The sequence below is a fragment of the Grampus griseus genome (assembly GCF_964374135.1).
Source record: "Grampus griseus genome assembly, chromosome: 3".
NCBI classification, from domain to species: Eukaryota; Metazoa; Chordata; class Mammalia; order Artiodactyla; family Delphinidae; genus Grampus; species Grampus griseus.
Genome location: NC_139019.1, coordinates 161195867 through 161220655, shown reverse-complemented (window position 1 = coordinate 161220655; position 24789 = coordinate 161195867). Strand labels below are relative to the sequence as shown.

The 24789-nt window shown below is 58.7% G+C and overlaps 1 protein-coding gene across 1 annotated transcript in view; it reads left to right on the top strand.

Moving 5' to 3' along the window:
- The window catches only part of ELL (elongation factor for RNA polymerase II), an 81653-nt gene extending 58022 nt beyond the window's left edge, over positions 1-23631 (top strand). The window contains exons 3-12 of the mRNA XM_082650542.1: positions 881-1002; positions 1608-1771; positions 3936-4210; positions 7734-7858; positions 13289-13385; positions 14606-15080; positions 19192-19258; positions 19481-19652; positions 20795-20839; positions 21439-23631. Of these exons, the coding sequence (XP_082506668.1) occupies positions 881-1002; positions 1608-1771; positions 3936-4210; positions 7734-7858; positions 13289-13385; positions 14606-15080; positions 19192-19258; positions 19481-19652; positions 20795-20839; positions 21439-21555 (1659 nt within the window). The 3' untranslated portion in view covers positions 21556-23631. The remainder of the gene's footprint in view (positions 1-880; positions 1003-1607; positions 1772-3935; positions 4211-7733; positions 7859-13288; positions 13386-14605; positions 15081-19191; positions 19259-19480; positions 19653-20794; positions 20840-21438) is intronic.
- The last annotated feature ends 1158 nt before the right edge of the window (positions 23632-24789 follow it).

Genomic DNA, 24789 nt, shown 5'->3' with positions numbered 1-24789 from the left:
ACAGGGGCTGGCAGCCGGAATGTCAGGTTTTCCTGTCTGTGTTTTTCAGCAGCTGCTGGCCTTCACCCAGTGTGGGCAGGGGGCCAGAGGGTCGGCCTGGAATAAAGTGGCCTCTGGATGTCCTGCCTATGCTGAACCCTGCACTTTGGCCAGGACTAGTGCTGTCTGTCTGTCTGTCAGCCAGGTCGTCTGTCTCTTCCCTCTGGCGGCTGTGGCTTTGCCTCGCTAGGCTACAGTGGTGCTCTCTGAAGTTGGGGTTACATAAACCATGGCACACGCATCCCCTGTCATGGTTGATTGGGGGCAAGTGCTGCCCCTCTGTGAGCCCCTCGGGGCCCGTGCCTGCCTTATTCACGGACACCCAGGTGGAGTCATCAGTGTTTGGCCTGGAGGAGGTGGAGAGGGCGTTGCTAAGTAGGAGTGCGGGTCGGGGTATCTCGACCTCTCAGCATGCCCTGCCCGCTGCTGACGCCCACCCATCTTGTCTCATCTCATCTTTACGGTTGTCCTGAAGCAGATCAGCCCTGTTTGGTGGGGAAACTGAGTCATGGCCCAGCTTGGGGTGGGGTCCCTGCCTCTGGTTGTGTGCTGAGTGCTCTGTGCTCCTCAGACTGAGTTGCCATTGCTGCTTAGAAACCAGACACAGGACCCCACCCCCCTGCCACTGCATGAGAACCCAGGACCCACCAGCAGCCTGTCCATGGTGACACGCTGGTCCTGTCACTGTCGGGAAAACAAAGGTGCGTTTCAAAGGAATGTGGTTGCACATTCCCACTGTAAGGGGCATGCTTCAGGGATGGGCCTGGGTCCTGTGCTGGCCCATCCTGTGGTCCCTTCTGTGCTGTGGACCTACCGGTGATGTCCCCCCCTCTCCACGCAGCACATCTCCATCCCCCAGCCTGACTGCCCCACGGAGCCGCGGACGTTCTCCTTCTACCTCTCCAACATCGGCCGTGACAGCCCCCAGGGCAGCTTTGACTGCATCCAGCAGTACGTCTCCAGGTGAGCCTTGCCCAGGCTGCCCCAGGTCTCCCAGTGGGCAGACCCGCCTACCCCGACTTCCACTGTGGCGTCCCCTGCCCCAGCCTGCTGTGCAGATGTTTACCCACCACCTCCAGCCCCAGCGCCCCTTCTTCCCCTTCTCAAGTGAGCTACCCTGGCTCCTTACAGTGTGTTCAGGGCACAGGTCTAGGTCCTGGCGTGCCACCTGTGGCCCAGGGACCTGGGTTCCCTTGTTTCTTTCGGGTCAAGATGTGCCTTGAAGGGCTTCCCTGGTGGCGCAGTGGTTGAGAGTCCGCCTGCCGATGCAGGGGACACGGGTTCGTGCCCCGGTCCAGGAAGATCCCACGTGCCGCGGAGCGGCTGGGCCCGTGAGCCATGGCCGCTGAGCCTGCGCGTCTGGAGCCTGTGCTCCGCAATGGGAGAGGCCACAACAGTGAAAGGCCCGCGTAACGCAAAAAAAAAAAAAAAAAAAAAAAAAGATGTGCCTTGAAGAAACCGTGTTGCCCAAGTCAGCACCAAGCCCCATTTCTTGGACATGGGGGTGGTGACCATCTCTCCTGGTCATCCCAGGTGCTCATCCCAGCTTCTGGCCCCTTGTCTTGCAGCCATGGGGATGTCCACCTGGACTGCCTGGGCAGCATCCAGGACAAAATCACAGTGTGTGCCACCGACGACTCCTACCAGAAAGCGCGGCAGAGCCTGGCACAGGCTGAGGAGGAGACGCGGAGTCGAGGCGCCATCGTCATCAAGCCCGGAGGCCGTTACCTGGGTGAGGATCAGGGGCCTGGGGCTCCACCTGTGGGGGCCTTGCACCTGCTGGGCAGCTGTCGGGGGAGCAGGAGAGACTCAGGGCCCACTCCACCAGGAGCGGGAGTGACGGGTTGACAGAGGTAGGATGAGCTGGGTCAGTGTTGGGTCAGGACAGAAGGTCCTTCCTGGGTGGCATCTGCTGCCTCCTGAACCCAAGATGGACTAAGGGACCCGAGAATTCCAGGCATTCTGAATCTCAGGGCTCCTCTCCCAGGCTGTAGCCTTAGGGACCTCTGCCCATCATGGAGACTCACCCTACATGAAGCTAGAGCTTCGGTCTGTCCTCCAGCTGCCACCCCTGCCCTCACCTGCCCAGATGTCTCCTTCCCAAGACCGACGTGGCCGGGGCAAGGTGCAGATGACGAGATGCACCCTGTGGCGGGCAGCCTGCTGCTGTGTTGGGGGGCCAGCGAGGGGCCATAAGGTGGAGACCAGGAAGGAAACGCATTGATCCCTGTTCACTGGGAAGGCTCTGGCCCCTCAGCATCTGCTTGGAAACAATTTCAGTGAAGTCAAGACACTGACAACATTAAAAGTATAGGGAGAAGAGTACTATCTATTTATCCATTTAGAAAGCCCCGTCATCTTGCTGTAGTCTTCCCGCCTCCTGGATGCAGATGCAGTTGAGGAGTCATTGGAATGCATTGCCAGGCAAGAAAGCCCTGAGAGAGGTGTGAAACGGCTTACAGCAGGGGAGAACTTGATGGCTTTTGGGGTTTTTTTCTTCTTTAAGGAAAAGCAAGAGCGTTTCACATTGCTCCAAAGAGCATGCGATTTTCCTTGCTTGGCAGTGGGGTTGGCTCTGAATGAAACCCCAGACGGTGCAGGAATCTGTCCTGCCTGTCAGCGCTGGGCCCCAGTGGATGTGGCTGTAAGTGACCAGGGAGCCTGAGCCCTGGGCAGTAAGCTGCCCAAGAGGTGCCAGCCAGAATCTAAAAGGGCTTCAGAGCCTGCTTTTGCTTCAAGATGCAAATGTGGACATTTGTACACATTTGAATACATTTTGGGTGGGTCTTTCAGTCAAAAACTTGGTCCAAAATTCGTGTTACGGTGCCATTTCGGGTACAATGAAGGTTTTTGCAGTAGTTTACGTTCTGGTGGAAACGCTCGTGTCCTGGCCTCTTAAGCCACCGACGTGCACATCCTGGGTGTGTCAGGCCTCTCCCCCCACCCCACGTCGGCCCGTCAGATGGGTCCTCTGGGGACGAAGTCTGGCCCTGAGGATTCTAAAAGCACTTCTTCCCTGTGTTCATTTGACAAATCAGATTTGAGGGATACATGCAAAAGGAAGTCGTCGTGGAGAGGTTTCTGGCCCAAGGATTCAAGGTGTGCGCTGACTTTGCTCAGCAGTCCTCGTTCCTGCAGTGGCGGGAGCGCCGTCCAAGGTGGAGTTAATGACTTAGGAGTGGAAGCACCCTCCCTCGAGAGCAGTGCTGGAGGCTCCATGGAGGATCCCCTTGTACGTCTCTGTTTGCAGCAAGAGGGTGGGGGATCGGCCTGCTGCCCCCGGGCCTCCAAGCACAGCCAGGTCTGCTCAAGGAGCACTTGCCAGGGCCACAGCTGGGGAGCTGCTCACACCCTGGGGCCTCTAGAGCAGCTGCCCAAGTGGCCCTGACGCCTTTATTTTCCTTCTCCTTTTTCATAAAAAAGAATGACGGATCCTGTGGGACCAGCATAGTGCTGTGGAGTTCAGTCTCTGGGTGCCTGCCTCTGGCAGTTATGGGACTCCCTTGTTAACATCAGCCCCCTCTCCCCATATGGGTCAGGTGTTTTGGGTCCCCAGGATGTAGGCTGCCCATGATGAAGTCAGTTAAGGCTCTAAGCCCGCTTCTCTTTCCTGTAGCTCCCGCTTCTGAGACTGTGGGGCCCTGCAAGTGCCCACTGAGCTGTTTGTGGTCAGCAGGTGGCAGTCTCGGCCGCCCAAGGGCCCCACTGAGCAGGTGGGGCTGGACGAGGCTTGAATTGCCTTCTGTTGGGCTTAGTGAGAGCTTGGGGCTGTCGGCCATCGGCCATCCACGGGTGCCCACGAGCTCGCTCAGGAACTTGGCGTCGGCCCCAGGCAGTGGGACACGGTGGCCACTCCCTCACCCCTTCCAGTCCCTAATGCCTGGCTCTTATTGCAGGCAAAAAGGTTCAGTTTCGGAAACCGGCCCCGGGGGCAGTGGATGCTGTGCCCTCCCGGAAGCGGGCGACCCCCATCAACCTGGCAAGCGCCATCAAGAAAACCAGCGCTGGCAGCGTTAGCGGGGGCAGCGGGGTGTCTCAGCGGCCCTTCCGTGACCGGGTGCTGCACCTCCTGGCGCTGAGGCCCTACCGGAAGGCCGAGCTGCTGCTGAGGCTGCAGAAGGACGGCCTGGCCCAGGCGGACAAGGACGCGCTGGACGGCCTCCTCCAGCAGGTGCGTGCTTGCCCTGGACTGGCCTGGGCTGCGCATGTGGCACTCACTGTCCAGGGCCCTCCTCTTTACCAGCTGCGGACACACAGGCAGTGCGCGTAGCACAGGGGATCCAAGACTTCAGTCGCACAAGGTTTTTAGAATTGAACGAAGTCTGAGGAACCCGCAAGCATGAGTTAGCAAGAGCTCGGGCTTCACAGTCAGACAGCAAGGGCCTCCTTATTGCTCATCAGTTGTGGCTCCAGGCAAGGGGCTTCATGTCTGGACCCTCAGGCTTCCATCTGCAGCTGGGGCATGACCACAGCACCTCTCTTGGGGTCAAGAGCTAAGCGGGCAGGAGCGTGGTGCCAGCAGGTGGAGCCTGCTGTTAAGCAACCGGGGCTTTGGAGCAAGGGCGGTGGCCCCAGCACCTTCCTGAGGCCTTACCCTAGAGGAGGCAACTTGAGGACCCCTGAGAAGGTGAGTGGCTCACTCCGGCTTCACCACATCAGCTGGGCCATGTGGATACCACTTTGCCATGAAGTGGGGATGGGCCACCTCAGAGCGCTGTGAGGATGGCACAGCCAGCAGCAGTCACGCCAGCATCCTGAGGAGGAGGCGTGGCCCTGCCTCAGATACTCTGGGCACTTGGATGGTGCCTCCTATAGCAGAAAGTACGCGCCGTGACCATCAGTAGCTATGTCTGAGGATGAGTTTCAGATTTACCGAGTTCTTCAGCAGGCCTCTGGGCACTTCTCTTCCCCATCCCCAGTGCAGTCCAAGGCTGCTGTGACCACACAGCACGTTTGTTGGGAGGATGTCGGCATGGCTCTCATCCCCCCGTGCTCTGGCTGGGGTCCCTGTGTTACCCATTACCCCCCAAGAGTTCAGGGCAAAGGGAACGGGTGAAGAGGGAAGAGAGGCCTCTGTGACATTCCCCTGCATTCCGAGGCGCAGATGCAGGCCTGGGCAGGGGCTGGGCCCCATCCACAGAGCAGGTGAAGGGTGCCTCCCCCATCCTTCACCCGAGGAGAATCCTCTTGTGTCCTGAGGGCTGAGGTGCTCACCAGAGACTCACGTTACTGTCAGGAGCGCCCATGTCCACTCACTGGGTGCTTTTGTGCGGATTTGGCCTCCTGAGCCGCTGTCCCCCACGTGGAGGTCATGCTGGCAAGGACTGAGCAGCACTGTTTCTCCCTGCAAGCTTAGGAGTTGGCTCGGGGCCTATTAGAAGATAGATGCATGGCTCTGGAGCCCAGAAGTTTTCTTTGGCAAAGGGGCTTGCCAAAGCACCCAGAAAGCTCTAGAACCAGGAACAACATTCCCAGGGCGCTCGTTTCCTTGGAAAGCCGCGTGCTGGCCTTGCCCCTGGGAAATGGGGGGAAGTATGTGGGAGGCCCTTTCCCTGGGCTGGGGGCCACCCAGAGCTGCCTCCTGCAGCACGGGGTGACCACAGCAGGGCTGAAGGGAGCTGGACAGAGGCATCAGACATGAGCCAAGACTGGAGACAAGTGCGGCAGCCACGCCCACCCCTGGCTGTGCCCGTAGCTTGCATTGCCATCCAGCCAGGCCCTCGGCCCCTGGTATAGCGTTCTTAGAAATGCCCTTGCTCCCGCTCTCTAATCTTGTTCTGTTTGTTCCCAGAATAAAAAAGCACAATGCAGAATGTGACCCTTAGCTGACCGAGCACTTGATTACACCTGAGATTTACCCACTGAGCAGCCCTCAGATGCGGCAGGGATGCCAGGCTCAGTTCTCTGGAGAGAGAGGGGTCTGGTGGTTCTGACTTAGGTCTGCCTGGGGCACTGCTCCATTTTTAACCCCTGTGACATTCTCATTGCTCCTGGTCCTTTCCTGGGACCAGAGAGGCACCGTACTGGGCTCCAGCTTCTCCAGTGGACTTGGGTTTGGCAGCTCCTAGGGGGTGGCCCAGCCAGTGTCTTGGGGTAGAGCATCCTCCTCGCGCCCGCTCTGATTTCTCCTAAACTGCCCCAGCTGCCTTGTGCTTCTGTGTTTACTACCCAACTTGTTCTCCGCAGCGGTGTGGGGGGCAGGAGGACCCCCGCCAGCTTGGGGATGGGAAGGTGTCGGGGGCTGTGCCTCACCCAGGATGCTCATTTCCAGCCCCCGCAAGTGACCAGGGACTCTGATGAACAGCACTAACAAAACCACACTGCTCAAAGGCGCCTTCTCTATTCCTTCTGTGAAAACAGAAAAGATTTAAGGCATTCCATCTTCCTGGTGGGAGTGTTGACGGGTGGGTGGCTCTTCTGGAGAGCATTTTAGCAAAACGTATCAAGAACCATAAAAATGTTCAGAGCCTTTGACCCACTAATCCCACTTCCGGGAAGCTGGCTGAAGAAAACCATCACCAGCATGGAAAAACCTGCACAAGTGACGTCTGTTTATGCTACAGAGAAACTGGAAACGGCGTCAGCATCCAACAAAGGAGAAACGTTTGAGTACATCACAGTGTAGCCACTTGGTGGAATATTACTCAACCATTAAAAATACTCCTTGTGAAAACTGCTGTGATGTGGAGAACTTGTAGTCTCAGTGATAGCGAAAAACAGCGCGCCAGCCACACGGCTACACACGCGTGTTCTGGAGACCATGGTGCCCAAGCGAGACACTCAGGGAAGTGCCCGCTTCAGGTCAGGGGCCTGAATTCCGTCAAACATCTTACGGCAAACGTTTTAAATCCATCTTCGCAAAGAGTCTTGGAGACAAGCTCAGCTTTTGTTAACCAGCAGCAGCAGGGCTGGCTGGTTGCAGGGAAGGTGGGCTCAGCATGGTCCCTGGAGGCACCACTCACCCAGCACCCCAGTCTCGGCCGACTCTGCCACAGGAGGTCTGAATCCGAGAGCGGGTATGTTAGTCCATCGGGCTGCTGTAACAGAATACCATAGACTGGATGGCTTATACACCACAGACGTTTACTTCTCACAGCTTTGGAGTCTGGGAAGTCCAAGATCAAGGCGCTGGCAGATTGGGTGTCTGGTGAGGGCATGTGCCCTGGTTTATAGACAGCTGCCTTCTTACTGTCATCACAGGGGGGAAGGGGTGAAGGAGCTCTCTGGGTTCTCCTTTATAAAGACACTAACCCCATCATGAGGGCTCCACCCTCATGACGTAATCACCTCCCAAAGGCCCCACCTCCGAATACCATCACCTTAGATTAAGGGGGTTAAGATTTAACGTGGACTTTGGGAGGACAAAAATGGTTCAGTCCATAGCAGGGGGATGGGCTGGTGATGGAGTCTTGGGAGTATAGATGGCAGCCTCCCCTTTTTGGAGCCAACCTAGCCTCCAGCAGCTGTAAGACGTGTATATATGGACCTGCTGCCCTGACCTTTCTGCACCCCGAGGGTTGCTGCGCTGGCACGCAGGGGAGCTGTGGGGTGAGGTGTTGGCTCGGGGAGGGAGTGTGCTGTCCTCTTTCCCCTTTCACGTCTGTCTCCGCCTCTCCCTGCCCCCTCGCAGATGCTTTCAGGAACATCTGTCTCTCTCGGGCATCACACAAGGTGACACCAGCTCTGTCTTGCAGGTAGCCAACGTGAATGCCAAGGATGGCACGTGCACGCTGAAGGACTGTGTGTACAAGGATGTGCAGAAGGACTGGCCCGGCTACTCAGAGGGGGACCAGAAGTTGCTGAAGCGGATGCTCATCCGGTAACTGCCTCCCTATCCCTGAGCGAGTTCCCAGCCCCTGGACCTGGGGCAGATCTCATCCCAAGGATGCTGGGGGGGCCTCATCTGGCCCCAAAGGCTGCAGGGCCCGCAAGCAGGATGGAGGGGTCTGTGGAGACTGCCTGGGTGGCCCACCGTGTCCTCCTGTAGGGTAAAGGCCAGCCCTTACCGAGTGGGGTGGAGGGTGTGAGTCACCATCTTGAACACCAGAATGCCCGGACAGAAGGCCCCAGACCGTTCCTTCTGCCCCCTCTTGCCCTTCCTGTCAAGGTTGCTTCCAAAACCTGCACATCCCCACAGGCGTCTGCTGCGGGCCCTCTTTCTTAAAAAGAGCCTCTCAAGGACGAGAAGCAGAGAGAAGCAAAACAAAACTCCCCACAGACAAGATTAAGCAGCATTAATTAAATGCATCCCCTCTCTGGTTAATTGGGACCCAAAGTCAGGAGTGGCCACGGTAGCTCTAGGGAGAAGTGGGTAAGTAGGCCCCCATCTGAGGCAAGCAATTAATGATTTCCTTCTCAATTGATGCCTGGCTCCGGAGCCCGGGCTGTGAAGTGAAGTGCTGTTCAGAACAGCCTGATATGCTAATTAGTCCTTAAGTGATTTCTCAGGGACTTGGAGCTATTTATGAAGGGTTTTGGGTTTTTTTTGTTTTTTTGATTTTTTTTTTTTTAAGTTGAGCTGTTTAAAGCAGTAATTGCGTCTGGAAAGCAGAGCTGAGTCGGGGCCAGTCTAGGTGAACCCTGAGTTCCTCCTTGGCCCTGCGGGACACTCACCTGCTGTCCCGGGGTCACTGCTCTGGCTGTCTGGAGGTCTCTGGGTGCTCAGGGAGGCTGAGAGGAGATGGTCTCAGCAGAAGGTGCCCCCCCGGCCCCCACTGCCCTCTCTGGGGGTCCTCTGTTGCCCCAGCAAAGCACATCCTGGGTAGGCAGTCACCTCCTGCAGGTGTTCACATCTATCACGTTTTTTGGCAAAGGGTTGAAATAGTCACTTACACCCACCCTAGTGCTTTGAGGTGGCCAGGGGCACATGGTGGGGGGCACCTTGAGACTGCTTCCACTCTTCCTTCCTTCAGAGCCTCTCACTGGGTGCCTCGCTGATCTCAGACCCCAAGCGTCTTGTCCTCCCAGAGCTCCCAGGAAGGGGTGTGGCCGAGAGCAAGCAGCCTGTCTGTGTGTGAATGGGTGTGGTTTGTAGGAAACAGCGCCTGGGCTGAATCTTGAGGGGTGTTAGGTGGGAGGTTCCTAGGGATGCGGACTCTGGAGCTCAGTATAATGCCAAGCTCACGCTTCCTCCCTTGTTTTCGCTCTGGGCTGTCTGGATGCTCTTCTCTCCGTCTGCGTGGGCCGCTGGGAGAGCAGCCTCGCCACCGGAAGCCTCTTGGGAAGCCGACAGCTCCTACTGCCCTTGGAAGCGTGAACTGATTGGCGCGCAGAGGGCAGGGTCAACACCCCTGATGCCCGCAGCCACACAGAAGGTTTCTCCAGGCGCCCCTCTGCACAACTTGTTTTTCTTTAGGTTGCTCCCTTCCTGAAGAAAGCCCCAGTTATAGCAGGTCTTGATGCTGTGGTCTCACGGCAAGAAGGAAAAAAACAGGATCTTGGGGTGTTTCTGTTGTTACAGGCAGGGTGTGGGGACTTGTGTCACCCCAGGGGCTATAACACCTCCTTTTCCTACAGCTTGTTCTGAACTCGTACCTGACTTAAACATGCTCACGCTTCCAGGGTCTGCCTGGGCCCCCGTGGCTTTGCTCTGCACAGACGTGCACTCCCAGCATCTCGGCTGTTGACTTGGATGCTGCCCCTGTGCTTTTAGTCCCCACGTGTGTAGCTGCTTGGGCCTGGCCTGTCCCAGGAGGAGTCTGTGGACGTCGCAGTGCAGGATGAGGCCTCAACTCCACCTGGCCCTGAAATCAGTCACCCCGGCCTGCCCGTGTCCTGGCCTCACCTCCCCCAGGGCACAGCCTAGACAACCCGAGCCTCAGTCCGTCTCGCACGCATCATGCTTTCCCTGGAGTTGGTAACCTGCTTGGCCGAGTTGTTACTTTCTCTGCTCAGCGTTCTGTGTCCTTCATGTCCAACCCCAAGCTCCCCGTGGTTGTGCCGTGGCCTTTTATCACTATCAGGGGATCAGGGGTTCCACCGGGAGCTGCCCCCGTCCCTTGCGGGTCCTTCTGTTCCTGGGTCTGTGATTCTGCCCTGGGGTTGAAGGGACGCAGCTCTTGGAGCATCTCTCAGAGGAGAGGGCTTTGGGAGCTCCATCTGTCATATCTTCACGCCTGGGTGGCCGTCACACTGGATTGGCAGTTGGCGAAGTCTAGTCTTCCAGATTGGAAGGAACTTTCCCTCTATGTTGAAGACCTGGCCCCCGGAAAGCCACGGAGGTTCCCTTCCTGGCCCTGTATCCATCTGCATGGTCACAGGATGGCCTGGCGGGTGCTCTGGGACCGGCGCCCCAGCCCTTGCAGTCTGAAAACTTGCCTCGTCCTTCTTCCCGTCCTGGGCGTGGTTGTGAGAGGCCTCACTGTCCTCCCTCGCCCTTCCTCTCATTCTGCCACTGGGGGCTGTGCTGCACCGTTCACCATTGTCTTCCCTGTTGTTTCTTTTAATTTCTTCTACTTTTGGAAGATTTCTTCACCTTCTCCCTCTGTCTCTTTTTTTGCCATTGTTGCTAGTTCCCAAGGTGCAGCTCCCACTTCTCTCTAGTTCCAAAGCCGTCACCCCAAAACGAAACCCCACGTTAACAGCCACTCCCCGTTCCCCCTCTCCCAGCCTCACTAAGCTGCCTCTTGTCTTGGTGGATGTGCCTGTTCTGGATGTTCCATACAAATGGGATTATGTACTCCAGCCTTTTGTGTCTGGCTTCTTTCACTTGGATTAGGTTTTCGAGTTTCGTCCACACTGTAGCACGTGTCAGAGCCTCACTCTTTTTTATGGCCAGGTAGTATCCTATTGTGTGGGCATTTTGTTTATTCATTTGTCTGTCCATGGACACTTGGATTGTTTCTACCTCTTCATGATTACGAGTAGTGCTGCCATGAGCATTCCTGTACCAGGACATGAATATAGCTGACATCGATTTTCAGTTCTCTCAAATATACACTGAGGAGTGGAATTGCTGGGCCATATGGTAATCCTGTGTTTAACTTTCTGAAGAACTGCCGAACTTTTTCTCAGTGGCCACGGCATTTTACATTCCCACCAGCAGTACTCAGTTCCAGTTTTTCTACATCCTCACCAACACTTGTTATTTTCCATTTTTTTGATTCTAGCCATCCTGGCAGGTGTGAAGTGGTATCTTATCATGGTTTTGATTTGTGTTTCCCTGGATGAATAATGATGTTGAGCATCTTTTCATGTGCTTATTGGCCATTCGTATGTCTTCTTTGGAGAAATGTGTATTTAAGTTCTGTGTCTTTCTAAGGCTATTAAGGATGGTGTTTTTCTCGTGGATTTAAAGTTTTCATCCCCTTACAGTGTCTCTCTTTCTTTTCAAATGCATTTTCCTGTCTATTTTGGGGTCTTACATTTGTTGCCTGGAAGCCCGGGTGCGCAGCCTCTTCAGGACTTTCCCATAGGCAACGCAGCCTCCTCAGGAGCACTGCTGAGGCGTTTCTGAATCCCCCATAGGCCCCTCTGTTTCCTCTTCTCCCGAGGCCACGTCTCTGTCCATCCTGTGTGGCCCGAGCATCCTGGAGAAGGCCTGGGCTCCTTCACTCCTGAACATGCTGTGGGCTCCCTTCCCTGCTGCCCCACAGCAGGCCGGGACCCAGAGCAGGGCTCTGGGGGGACAGCCTGGCAGGGGCCCCTCTGCTGAGGTTCCTGAGGCACCCATCCTGGGCCCGTGGGGTTCTGTGGCCTGGGACTCTGTTTTCTTGGATCCTATAGGACAGTCACCACTTGTACTTCTGCATTGAATATCATTTCTCTCATTTCTCTCATTTCTCTCTCTTTTTTTAAATAAATGTATTTTATTTATTTTTGGCTGCGTTGGGTCTTCGTTGCTGCATGTGGGCTTTCTTTAATTGTGGCGAGCGGGGGCTACTCTTCGTTGCGGTGCGCAGGCTTCTCACTGCGGTGGCTTCTCTTGTTGCAGAGCATGGGCTCTAGGCATGTGGGCTTCAGTAGTTGTGACACGTGGGCTCAGTAGCTGTGGCGCACGGGCCTAGTTGCTCTGCGGCCTGTGGGATCCTCCCGGACCAGGGCTGGAACCCGTGTCCCCTGCATCAGCAGGCGGGATTCTTAACCACGGCGCCACCAGGGAAGCCCCCTCATTGCTCTCTTCTTCCCTTTCTCTTTTATGCCTTTTTAGTGGGGGCTTGAAAGAGAGTGGATGTAAATACCTGGTCCTCTGTCTTTAACCGAAAGCTCTGGTCGCTTCCACGTGGCTGGAGCAGCAGAGTTGCCCTCAGCCTCATGGATTGTGTTGCCCCAAGTGCCTGCATGTTTCGGGCCCTTTTCCTGTGGCTCTGCTTGCATTTCAGGCCACCGTGGAGGGGACAGCAGCAGTTGTCTAGAGTGTGGCTGTTGGTCAGGGGCTGGGCTCTGCTTGTCACTGGTTAGAGCAGCGCAGACATGGCCCTGGACCTCAGCTCAGCTTCCCTGCAGGGCGTGGAGGGCCCTCGGCACCACTCCCAGCACCTGGCCAGCTGCCTGGGCTCCCATGAAGCGCACAGTCTCCGGGAGTGCAGGAGGCTAAGCGGAGAGCCCCCTCCCCCCCGCCGAGCCGGGGTGACTGTCGGGGGCCTCCATTTGTGTGTCAGGCATTGGGGTGTTTCTTCTCTCTTCCTTGGCTACATTGTTGTGCTCGCGTCCCGCCGGACTGGTGGCCACCCCTGCCATCCCTGGAGGTGCTGTGCCTGGGCTCCCAGGACGATGGGCGCTGAATCTGGAAGGCCCTCCCACCACAGACCAGGGCATCTCAGTCCTCTTCTGTGTTCTCTGTTTCTGCAGTGAGTGTTGTTTATTAGGATGACAGTTGTTTTTAAAAGTGAGGACCAGCACCCCAGTGACAGCAGCTCCCCTGGGGACACAGCATGGATCTTGAGTGTCTGGTCAGTTTTATATGGGTCCTTGGTCTCCACGGTAATGGGAGTCTAGATGAGTGGGTGGTCATCTGACCCTTCTCTGGGCGCAGAACACCCAACGGGACAGTCCTCCTGGCAGTGAGGCTGTGACCTTGGCCACAGGGCAGCTGTGGATAAACCCAGGGTGGAATGTGCTCAGGCTGCTCTCTGCCTGCCGGGCCCTGGTGTACCCATCACACTCAGCCCTGCTCTGGTTCTGCTCTGGAGTCAGGCCCTCCCCAAATCCCTGGGACAGCGTGGTGTCAGTGCAGGGACAGGTAGGCGTGTGTGCGCCCCACAGGGCACTGCTGAGGATCCCTCCAACCCACCCTGCTTCTCCTTTGCAGGAAGTTGTGCCAGCCACAGAGCTCAGGCGGCCTCCCTGGGGACCTTGCGGCCAACAGTCCCCCGGGCGAGCACGGGAGCTCAGCCTCACCCCCTCAGGTAGGAGCGTGGTGGGGAGGGAGGGTGGGTCTCACCAGAGCCAGTGGGCCTGACCTGGCCTTGGTTCCTACGGAGCCTGTTGGGCTTTCGGCTCAGGGCTGGCAAGCTTTCTTGAATGAGTGAACAGCTGGCTGGGGGTTGGGTGTCCTGGGCCTGGGACTTGGTTATGGTTCCTTGGTTTACCTGTGGGTATGTGGCCGAGGGAGGGCAGGCTGCTGAACCACACTGAGCCTCCTGCTTTCTGTGTGGTGGGCGCTCCTGCCTCCTAGGGCTGTTGGAAAACCAGCCAGGGCGCAGTGGGGTCCTATGAGCAGTGGCCACGGCCATGTTAGTCAGTAGTCGGGAAGGGCATTTGGGGGGGCCTTGCTGTTGGGGGCTTGATCTTCAGCAATACCCGCCTCACCGTTGCTTGAGCTGTTTGGTGAAAGCTCTCCCCACCCACCTGCATGCTCTGACTTATGAGTCCCACGTCTCCATCCCTGCTTGGGAGAGGCCAGCCCCTCTTCTCCCTCTTCCTCCTCTGCCCTGGAGGCACCCAGCCTAGGCCCATGACCCTTAAAGCCTCCCCGTGGCTGTAGGGCCGTTGTGGAGAACAGAGGGCCTCATTTCACTTGCGTCCCCACTGCTTCCCTCTGATCCTGGGTTGCCCATCTGCCTTCTTTCTCCCTACCGCTGCTTCCCTGGTCCTGGGCCACCTGGTCTGATCCTGGCTCCATTCCTGGGGTCTGGCCTTGCCTCACAGGCCTCAGTGTTCTTGTCTGTGAAATGGGGATGAAGCCTGCACCATGTCACAGGGTTGCCACGGGGATCCAAGTAGTCAGGGGCCTGGAGGTGTTGGTCCTGTCCTGTGGGGCTGCCCTGTGTCACTCAGATTTGGCTCTGTCACTCTTCCCATCGTCCAGGGAAGATGCTGAGCACAGTGGTGTTTTAGACCAGTTCCCAGAGGTGGCCCTTCTGGTCTGCAACCAGGTCCACTAATGACCCAGCGCCCTTCCTCCGCTCTGGTGGCCTCTGGGCCCAGCTGAGAGCTGAGACCCTGGGCAGGCAGCCCCGGCTGAGCTCTGGGCATCCTGGGCCTGGCTAGTGTTCGCGCGCCCCCATGTGGTCAGCGTGGGCCTTGCGTGTGGGCACTGGGTTTCCTCCGGGCCTGCGGTGCCCAGCCTCTCCCCAGTAACTCTAGGCACAGGCTCCCCTCTGAAATTGTCTCCTTTCCTTCCCAGAAACGGCCACAGCCTCCTGATTTCATCGACCCTCTGGCCAACAAGAAACCCAGGATATCGCACTTCGCCCAGAGAGGTCAGCCTGCAGTCAATGGGAAACTGAGTGTGCCCCACGGCCGTGAGGCCCTGCTTCCCACCCCGGGCCCACTGGCTGGTACAGACGCCCACCTGCGCCTGCGGCTGGAGCCACCACGGGCCCACGACCCCCTGGCCGACGTCAGCAACGACCTGGGCCACAGCGGCCGGGATTGCGAGCGTGGGGAAGTGGCCGCCCCGGCACCTACTGAGTGCCTCAGCCTGCCCCTGCTGACGGACTGTGCCCAGCCCAGCAGGCCCCACGGCGCCTCCTTGCACGGCAAGTCCAAGAAGAAATCCAAGAAGCACAAAGACAAGGAGAGGGCGGCTGAGGACAGGCACCGGCCCCGGCCGCCAGACCAGATGTCGGGCCCCCTTGGAGCCCCACCAGTCGCCCCGGGTAGGTGCCAAGAGGCAGGCCTAGGGGCAGGGGCTCTGCAGGAGGGTGTCGCCAGGAGCCTGAGCACTGGCCCCATGCCCACCGCCCTCACTCCACAGAGTGCCGAGAGGGCTGCCCATGAGCCCCCACTTCGGCTCAGCCTGCACATGAGGCCTCTTTGCCTCCTGTGTCCTCGCACCGGCTCGTCTGTGACTGCCCTGGCATTGTTATGCTGAGAGCCTCTTGCAGTCCTGTGTGTGCCAGGCCAGCTCTGGGGGCCAGGGGCTTGGAGCCTGACGAAGCTGAGGCTCACGGGAGGAGACATCACACAGGGAGAGCAACAGTTCCAGGGCCCAGCTCTGGCTGCGGGGAGGTCCCAGACACAGAGAGAGAACAGGGTGGGACTGGGGCTCAGGGAAGGCAGTGGGGGGCAGGTCCTGGTGGAGAGGGAGGTGGACAGCCCCTGGATCACCAGGGACCTGGTGTGGCCTGCTAGGCGAACATTTCAGCCTGTGGAGAAAGGGTTTGGGAGGTGGGCCCAGAAGGAGGTGGGAGACTGTCCATAGAACAACAGAAGGTAAGAGTCAGAACACGGTCTTGCAGTTGCAGCCTGTGGGGAAGCTGGCAGTGGAGAGACCCTCAGCAGGATGACGGGTGCAAGGCTGCCCAGGGCCATGTGCTGAGCAGGGAAACCTTCTCAGGCCCGGGGCACTGGGGAGGCGCATGGATGGGCTAGGATGGCGGTGGGGCTGGGGTCATGTCCCCCAGAGCCACCCCGCCTCCAGTTATAGCCCTAGGCACCTGAGCCGAGCACCCCTTGTGGCTACTGTCAACCCCAAGAATAATTCAGGAGGCTGCAAATAAGAAAATCGTGTATTTGAGGTCTTAAAAATTACAGTTTGGGAGACATAGATTCAGGTGAGCGCGAAAGAGTGTTCTGAGGAGGAGAAAGAGTCGGGCTTATAAAGACAAAAGCCACGCGTCTGTTAAAGGTTGCCTGGTGAGGATGGTTTAGCTCTGACGCAAGTCAGAAAATATTTGTTTTAGGTTAGGGGTCCAGTAAGTAGACAGTGTCACGAGTGTTTTTAGGGTAGGGGGTCTGATGAGTAGATAGGCTGTCACAAGTTTCTGGCAGATGACTTCATTGGGTCAGAAGGTCAGATTCCATCTAGGCTGAGACGTGCACAAGTCACACTTCCTTAATGGCCTCTTGGTTCCGTTTTTAGAGCGCTCTCTTAGCAATACGGACTCCATTGTGAATTTCCTTTCATGTAATTTAACCTTATCAGCATGTCCTGGCAACAGGCGCAGCCACGGGGGCCTCGTCACCTGCTGCAGCTTTCTGACGATTTCCTCAGGAGGGTTCCCAGCAGGGGGCATTCCTGGATGGGGTGGAGCCACTTCTCCTTAAGGCTTTTAAATTTGTCCTCACCTATCCTTCACGGGCTTGCCAGCCCCTCCCTCTGTGGCTGGAGGGCAGGTCCTGGAAGAGCAGGGTTGGTCCGGTGAAGACGGACTTTGCAGTTCCGTCAAGTCCCCTGGTAGTCCTCAACCCTGTTGCACGCTAGGCTTCCTAGCACCTGTGGGTGGGCCGCAGGGGAGAAGGCGGCCCGGTTCCCGGAGCACACGCTATCTGATCCGGCTCCTCCTCAGGGAGACAGGCTCACGGGAGGAGACATCACACAGGGTCACAGAGACATCACTCAGCAAACTGCTGAGCAGCCGGGCAGCGCATTCTGCCCCACATGGCAGAAGCGGATGCCGTGTGCTTCTGGCAGGGCCCTGGGCAGGAGCACTGTGGGGCCGGGCATCAGATGGGGCCAGGAAGATGCTGCCCAGGCCGGCCCACACGCAGGGCTCAGATGGCTTTGCGTCCTGCCCGGTGTGCGTCAGCTCCAGGCAGCTCCTCCCCAAGCCGAGGTAAGAAAGTGACATTTGGGGTCAGGCAACCCAGGGAGTAGAGGCCCCAAGGAAAAGGAAAAGGGTAACTGAGGCACCAGAAGCCGGGTCTGGCGCCAAGTGATCCACCTTAAGCCGTCTCTCAGGCGGCTCAAATGATAGTGGTAATAGGTGGGTGCAAAGCCCCCCCAAGCTCCCAACACTCACACACACACACACACACCACACACACCTCTGCTGTAACATGTTGTCCCCAAGCTCCCAACACACACACACACACACACACACACACACACACACACACACACACACACACACACACACACACACACACACACCACACCCCGCTGCTGTAACGTCTGTTGTGACTCCTTCCTGGGTTGGGGGCATGTGCAGGCAGGAGCTACCCACCCACTGTTAACAATAGCGTTGTTCTCTGAATGCTCCCCCAGCCTCGCTGGAGAGCGCTCCAGGTCAGCCCCTGAGGAAGCTTCCTCACCCTTATGTCCTGTGGGGCACAGGGATGGGCATCTGTTTAACCCACCCTTCTGCGTGACACTGTCCCCCTAGTCTGCTGTCCCAGCCCTGCCCTGTGATCGCCTCTGACCCTGACAGGTGTGGCGGCTTCCACCTGTCAGGCAGGTGGCTCAGCTCAGCCTCCCTGTGGCCCCCACTCTCGAGGCCCCCCCTGGCCATCTTCATCCCCCTATGCCGCAGGCCCACTCCTGGGTCCTACGCCCACCCTCGACTGCCCCCGACTCTTGCTCAGGCTGTGGATCCCTCCTGTGGCCAGAGGGCAGGCTGGGCAGGCTGGCGTGCTGGGTGGAGGGCTTGGGCTCAGCCAGGCCAAGCTCAGGCCCACTGACCCCTGTGTGGAATTGGGGGCACCCTCTCTCATTGGCACCCAGACCTGGGTCCTGCAGGGTGAACTCACAGACATGTCCCTGCACCCCCTGCCCTGGGGAGGCACAGGAGAAGCTAGTGGAGGGGACACATGGGTGTGGGAACCAGCTCGGCTGGTGCAGGGGCAGCCAAGTGACAGCCTCACGCAGCCAGTGCCGGAGCAGGAGTGGGGACCACAAAGGTTTGCCACAGGCTGGACCCCAACAGTGTCTTGGGTGCCAGGTCAGCCTGACCCTAAGCCTCAAGGCAGAACACCCCAGGAGGCCTGTCGTGTGTGGGGTGTGGGTGGTGGGAGTGTAGACTAAACCCTCATGTATGTGCCTGTTGGGCTGCATTCTGGGGAGGCCACAGCCTCTTCAAAGGTGACACCAGGTGGGGGTGGGCTCCATCCATTGGTGGGAATTGCACCTCGCGCTGGAGTATAAAACCACAGGAGGGCTCAGCAAACTGCTGATCCACTGGGTGGGCTGCTTTCCTCTGAGAGAGGCACAAAAATACGCACTCAGGATATGCTTCAAAGCGATCAAATTGCTTCTCAGTTGTGGGGAGGGGGAGGCCAGCTGGAACAGTTTCCCAGGGGAAGAGGACCGGACTGTAGCTTTGGTCGACTGCAGCCCGGGCAGGCCTCGAGCCCTGTGGACAGTCTTGTGTCACAGTCCCTGGCCTCGCAAGCCACCAGCCCAGCCCTGTTCCGGGGCTGCCCCTCTGATCCTGAAGGCCCATCTCTGGTGTGAGGAACGGGAGGATGGGGAGAGGGGGTGGCTCAGACCAGGGACCGGAGCCTGCAGAGCCTGCAACTCCATCCACGGGGAGAGGTGTGGACAGGAGCCAGGGCCGTCCCTGCTGGCCGTCTGTCTTTGTCCTGTAGGGCTGGAGCCCGGGATACCCCTGGGACTCGATTATCCAGGGGTCACCGGTTTTCAGCTTAGTGATCTTTTACACGAGGTCAGTGGAGGCGGCAGAGGCTCTGGACGAGTTGCCCAAGCTTTGCCCTGCAATGAATCCATCCTTTGGGGTGCTTGCTGAAAACGTACCCACGATGCCATCTCTGCACGGCTGTGCTTTGGGGACACACACCATGCTGCCTCGCCACTTCTCCCACGGGCTGAGGGCACTCCTGGCTGCAGCTGGACCCCCGAGGTAGCCAGACAGCACTTGCCCAGTGCTCATGCCTCCTTTGCCGGTCCTGGCTCCCGCTACGTGGCCTCAGCAATCCTCTGCACGCAGCGTCCCTTCCAGGGCCTTCAGACAACAAGGCATCAACCTTCTGAGGATCTCACCGTGGACACACGAGCTGTGGACTCAGGAGTTATGCGTTTGCTCTTTGTAGGTTTAAATGGGACCTGCAGCAGCTCAAGTGTTCCCACGTCGACCTCGGAGACTCCCGACTACTTGCTGTGAGTACTTCCCTTGCCGGCTGTGCCTCTCCCCTCCGGGCCCCTGCCCTGCACGTTAGCAGAGGCAGAGCTGACCCCAGGCCATGTGTGTGAATTCCTGGCCCAGTCTGCGCGAGGTCAGGGCTGCTTCCTGGGTGGGGCCGGCCGCAAGGCTGTGGGCACTTCTAGGCTCTCTCCTGCCGCCCCCTGAGCCCCTCCTGCCCCTCTCTCTGGTCTCTCCAGAAAATACGCCACTATCTCCTCCTCGGAGCAGCGCCAGAGCTACAAAAACGACTTCAATGCTGAGTATAGCGAGTACCGAGACCTGCACGCCCGCATCGAGCAGATCACACGGCGCTTCACGCAGCTCGATGCCCAGCTCCGGCAGCTCTCCCAGGGCTCTGAGGAGTACGAGGTAGAGCCCTGCCCACGCACATCCAACGGCTCTGCCCGGTGCTGGCATCCTCGGGCATGTTCTGGGCTGAGGGCCCTGCTCGCCCCTCCTTCCCACTCCCCAAGTGGTTTAGGCCTGTCCCTGGAGCTCAGCGTCCTCAGCAGTGGGGCCGGTTGTGACCGACTCCGCAGGTGGGAGATGACCCACGGGGGCGGGGGCGGTGTTCCGAGCAGTGGAGACAGCGGGGAGCAGCGGGCTGGGGTGCCTGTGTCCCCACCTCTGAGAGCGCCTGGGGTCCCCTCTGCAGCCCGCTACCCACGTCACACGAGAATTCTCAGTCCCCCAGCCAGGAGGGGCTGGCCAGGCCACACCCCACGGCCCATCAGAGCTGTCACAGACACAGTGGGGGGTGGGAGGGGATGGAGGGTCCTTGGGGTTCCCCCGCCCCAACCCTCTTCCTCTGGCCAAGGGCACCTGGGTTCCCCAAGCCATCCCATGTGGGAGCTCACTGCAGGGGGCTTGGTCACCAGCCCTGGGACGCCAGCCCTCCCCCTTGTGCCACCTTTCAACGCTGGTTACCTGACTGCAGGGCCAGCCCTGATTAATCGTGGTGTTGGGGTCCATCACCCCTGGTGGAGGCCACTTGGGTTTCCAGAGGAGATGGCTCGTGATTGGGGCAGAGAAATGGGGCCTCTGAGGGTGTAGGACAGAAAATCCCCAGGGCATCTCTGTCCTCCCTCCTCCCTGCAGGCCCCACAGGGACACTCCCCAGGTGGTCAGGGGGCCTCTGCGCTTGGCCTTGAACGGTGCACAGGCCAGCTGGGTGCGAGGGAAAGGGGCCGTCCCATCTGCTCTTTGCCTCCTCCAGAGGCTCTGACCAGCCCGCCCCTCCTACCGCGTGGCCTCATGCTTGTCCCTGAGGCTGGGCGCCTGCCCCTCGCTCCCCTGGCCCAGCTTCCTCCCCCACCTCCTGCCCTGCTCATCCCCCAGCCTGCCCCCTGCCCCTCCTCTGTGCTTCCTCACGCCATCACGCCATGCTGAGGCCACTGTCCCCCAGCATGCGGTGACCTTGCAGGTCGCAGGTTATCAGGGAGAAGGGGACATTCAGTTGGGGTGTCCTGCAGGTAATGCATTGTTCGCTTTCTCTTTTGTTTTTCCTCCAGACTACTCGTGGGCAGATTTTACAGGAATATCGAAAAATCAAGAAGGTGAGTGTCCATCCCTTTGTTGGGGTAGGTGGGGTGGGGTCAGAAGCTGTTTCAAGATGAGTGGCGCCAAAGTCTGGGAGAGGAGGGAGGGAGGAAGGGCCTCACTGGGCTGGTCTCAGGCCCTCGGAGTAGCCCCCGCCCCTGGTCACAGCTGAGGAGCTGAGCCTGTCGTATGAGCTTGGGTGCAGCCCCCACCCCCGCTCTCCCAGTGTTTGATGGGCACAGCCCCAGGTCCTTTCCGCCTCCCAGCCTTGGGCTCCCTGAGAGTCTCCTGCGATGTGGTTCCACAACAGCAGCTCACGTTCCTGAGGGCCACATGTGCCAGGGCGGCTCACTGCCAGCCAGGCCCCCGCCAGCCAGGCCCCCGCCCAGCGTGGAAGCTTCATGACCTATCTTGCCTCAGCCTCTCACCCTGGCTGTGACGGTTTCCCAGGGTGGAGCCGAGGGGCGGAGCAGGGGTCCCCGTCATGGCATGGAGAGTTCAGGCCGCAAGCAGGGCGAGTGGGAACCTGGGGCAGCCAAGCGGGGCAGCTCGAGTTCGGGTTGGGCTCTCAGCCTTGGCCGTGTGGGCGAGTGTCAGCCCGGCCGCTCTCTTACAGACCAACACCAACTACAGCCAGGAGAAGCACCGCTGCGAGTACCTGCACAGCAAGCTGGCCCACATCAAGAGGCTCATCGCTGAGTACGACCAGCGGCAGCTGCAGGCCTGGCCTTAGCTCAAGGCCACAGGGCAGGAGGCCCCACCCAGCCAGCCAGGCCAGCTCACCTCACCGGGCTGACCGTTCTGGATGGTGGGGGAGCTGGGGGTGAGGGGGAGCTGAAGATGAGGAAACAAGAGATTTATTTGAAAAAGTAAACGTGAGGAAGACGCATTCATCTGAGCCAGGAACGCCGGCTTTCAGGGGAGTCCCTGCAGCCCTGGCGCCCACAGGTCACACAGACCCAGGTGGGGTGTCCACCTCCCCCGGGGCCCCACACACCTCCTGAGCAGCCTCCCCACCCAGATGGGCTCCCCAAGAAGCCCACCTCCTCGCCAGCCCCCCCCGCCCCCCAGGGGCTTCAGCTTCCTCTCAGTGAAAGACTCCAAGGCCGCCCGCCTGCCTTCTCTAGTTTTATACAAAGACAGCCACTTTTAGCTACTGCTTATGAGACGTGAGTCTATTTTCATACGAAAGAGAAAGCATCTTTTTTCTAAGCCTGTGCCTCCCCTCCTTGGACGCCCAGGGTCTAGGCGCTGCCCTGTGTCCTTTCTACAGTATTACAGATGCTCGGGAAGTTCGGCGTTGTTTCTGCGAGCTCCAGGGCTCCCAGGAGAGAACCCGTGGTGGGCGGGCAGGGGTGCCTCTCCCACGCTGGTCTCCCTCACACACAGCCTCTCCCTGGCTCTAAGAGGGTGGGCAGGGCAATGCGACCCCCGCAGCTCTATTTGGAAAACTCCAGCTGGTCCAGGAGCAGCTGCTGGGAGCCACCAGGCCCGCCCTGCTATTCCAGGCCCTCAGCTGTCAGGGGTCACTGGGAGTTTCTGTGCTTGTAGCCCGCGCTCTGCGGCAGCAGTGTCGGATTTTATTTTACTGTCTTCTCGATTCTCCCCTTTGCTGCTGCTCTTCGTTTCGCACTGTTGAGACCAAGTGGTCTCCATGCTGTTGACCTCGCCCCGCCCCTCAGCCCACTTGTGGGTCCTGGGGTCGTCTTTGCAGAGCCGCCACGGGGTTTGCACTCAGGGAGGGGCTGGGGGGTCGATAGAGCCAGGGGCGGGGGGGCAGGGGGAAGAGTGAGCTCGGAAAAGGCGCCGGATCCACCCATTTTGGGGGTGCTGGTCCGAGGACACCCCAATTGCTGCTTAGTCACTGTGCCTAGTCTAATGTCCCCCAGGGCGTGAGGGGGCGTGCGTGTTTGTGTGTGAGGGACCCCCGGGCGCGGTGGGGTCTAAAGCGAGCGCTCACATGAATTCAAAGCCGTGTTCAGCGAAGCCACAACTGGGGAAGGTCATGGGGGTGGTTGCAGCCCACAGCCCAGAGGTCACGGGGGGCGGAGGTGCTGCCGGGAGCCGTAGCAAGGGAGAACGGAAATGCTCATGTAGACACGTCTAGTTTTCTGAGCTGTGGCGGTGTCTCCTGATGGCTTCCCAAAGAGCAGGCACGCCTGCATTGTGCCCACCCCACCCCAGAGTCTCTGTGGGACCCCTGGGGTGCCTGGAGTGCCGAGGATGCTGATCCTTTCTGTTTCAACAGCTGTTGTTTTGTTTCTCATTTGGGATGGAGAGGGGGAAGGGCTGAGCACACCCTGGGACCCCAGGTTCCCCCGACAGCCATCTTGTACTCAGCCTGGACGTGCAGACTCAGGTGAAATGGGAGCACTCAAGGAGGCCCCACCCTGGAGGGCCGAGCGGCCCTCTGCCCTGGGATCCAGTTCAAGGGACTCTCAGTTCAATTTCCTCCTCCTCATTGTTTTTTATTGTTGTTGTTTATTTTCTCCTTTTAAGGAATCATGAAGCTAAGAAAAGTTTTGTGCTTTGGGGGTTGATGGACAAAAGTTCTAGCTGATTAAATATGGTCTAACTTATTGATACTGTTTTTTTTTTTTTCCTTTTAATATTGTACTGTGGAGAAAAACTTTTGAGCCATGGAGTTGGTGTTTACAAGAACTTTTCACTTTTGCCAAAATGTTACAATTGAAAGGCATCTGCATCTTTAGTTTCCTAATATTTTCTTAAAAGAACTAGTGTCCTTTTTGTACACTAAAGAGGTGAATGCTGATTTTTTTCAACCTATAATAAATTTCACTGAACTGAACCTGTCGGCCCAAGCTGGAAGTGTATGTGTCATTCCCTGGGGGCGGGCGGCTGGTTCTGTGTTGGGGTGGGCTGGGGTGAGGAGGCATGGTGATGGGCGGGGCACAGGCTAGTACTGCCAGAGCCACTGCCCAGGAATGAGGCGGGCAGGTGGAGGGCTGAGCTGAGGCGGAGGGCCCTGCAGGTAGGTGCCAGAGCAGGAGGCCAGACAGCCTGGTCATGGGTGAGAAATGTCAAGAGATGGGAGGTGGAAGCAGCGGGGAGCCATGGCCGGTGTATGAGAAGGGCAGTGCCCCCGTGGAGTGTGCAGGGTGGGCTGGGCCAAGCAGGGGGTCCCCGGGGCTCCCACAGGGCCAAAGCCCCCAGTAGGGGGGCCACATGGGGCAAAGGGAGTGCCCTTATTTGGGGTAACAAGCTGTGACTGACTGATGAAACGGCAGTGAGTAACAGCACTGCTTGATTATTCCTCCCGGGCCACACGCTGGGGTGGGGGGGTCCCCTTGCCTCCCCCCCATGGGGACACGGACACCAAGGCCCAGTGGAGCCCCACTGGCTCAGGACACCAGCCGGATGGCCATCCTTGCCCCTTGTTCTAGGTGAGGAGAAGGCAGGGGGCAGGTTCTACCCTCCAAGGACACAGTGGGGGGGAATGTTTATTTTAGGAAGGAAAAACAAAGAATAAGACCAGGATTAAAGGGGTCCAGGGGTCAGGGACTGTGGGCCTTAGCCTCTCTGGTGGCCCTGCTGGCCAGTGGCCTTGGCCTGAGTTCTGAGGCGGCCCAGGAATCTGAGGGGCGCGGGAGGGGAGGTCAGGCAGGCCCTGTGGGGCAGAATGTACCCTGCTCCCCAGGCAGCCTGTCCATGCTGTTCTAAGGGGTAACAATGTCCCTGCTGCCACAGCCCCAGGCCGAGGGCCGACACCTGCCTCCTTCGGCCTCCCGCGCCTCAGCCTTGCGTTGCTTACCCGCCTCCCCCATGGCCCCCACGCTGCCCCGTGGCACCATGGCCACAGGCGGTTCCCTGACCATCCTTTCCCGAGCCGACGGCACCTGAGTCCAGTCCCTCAGGGGCCCAGCAGGGTCTTCCCACCCTCACGACCTGCACTGTGGCCAAGGGGCTTGGGGTCACCCACCGGCCCCTGCCACTTGCCAGACAAGAA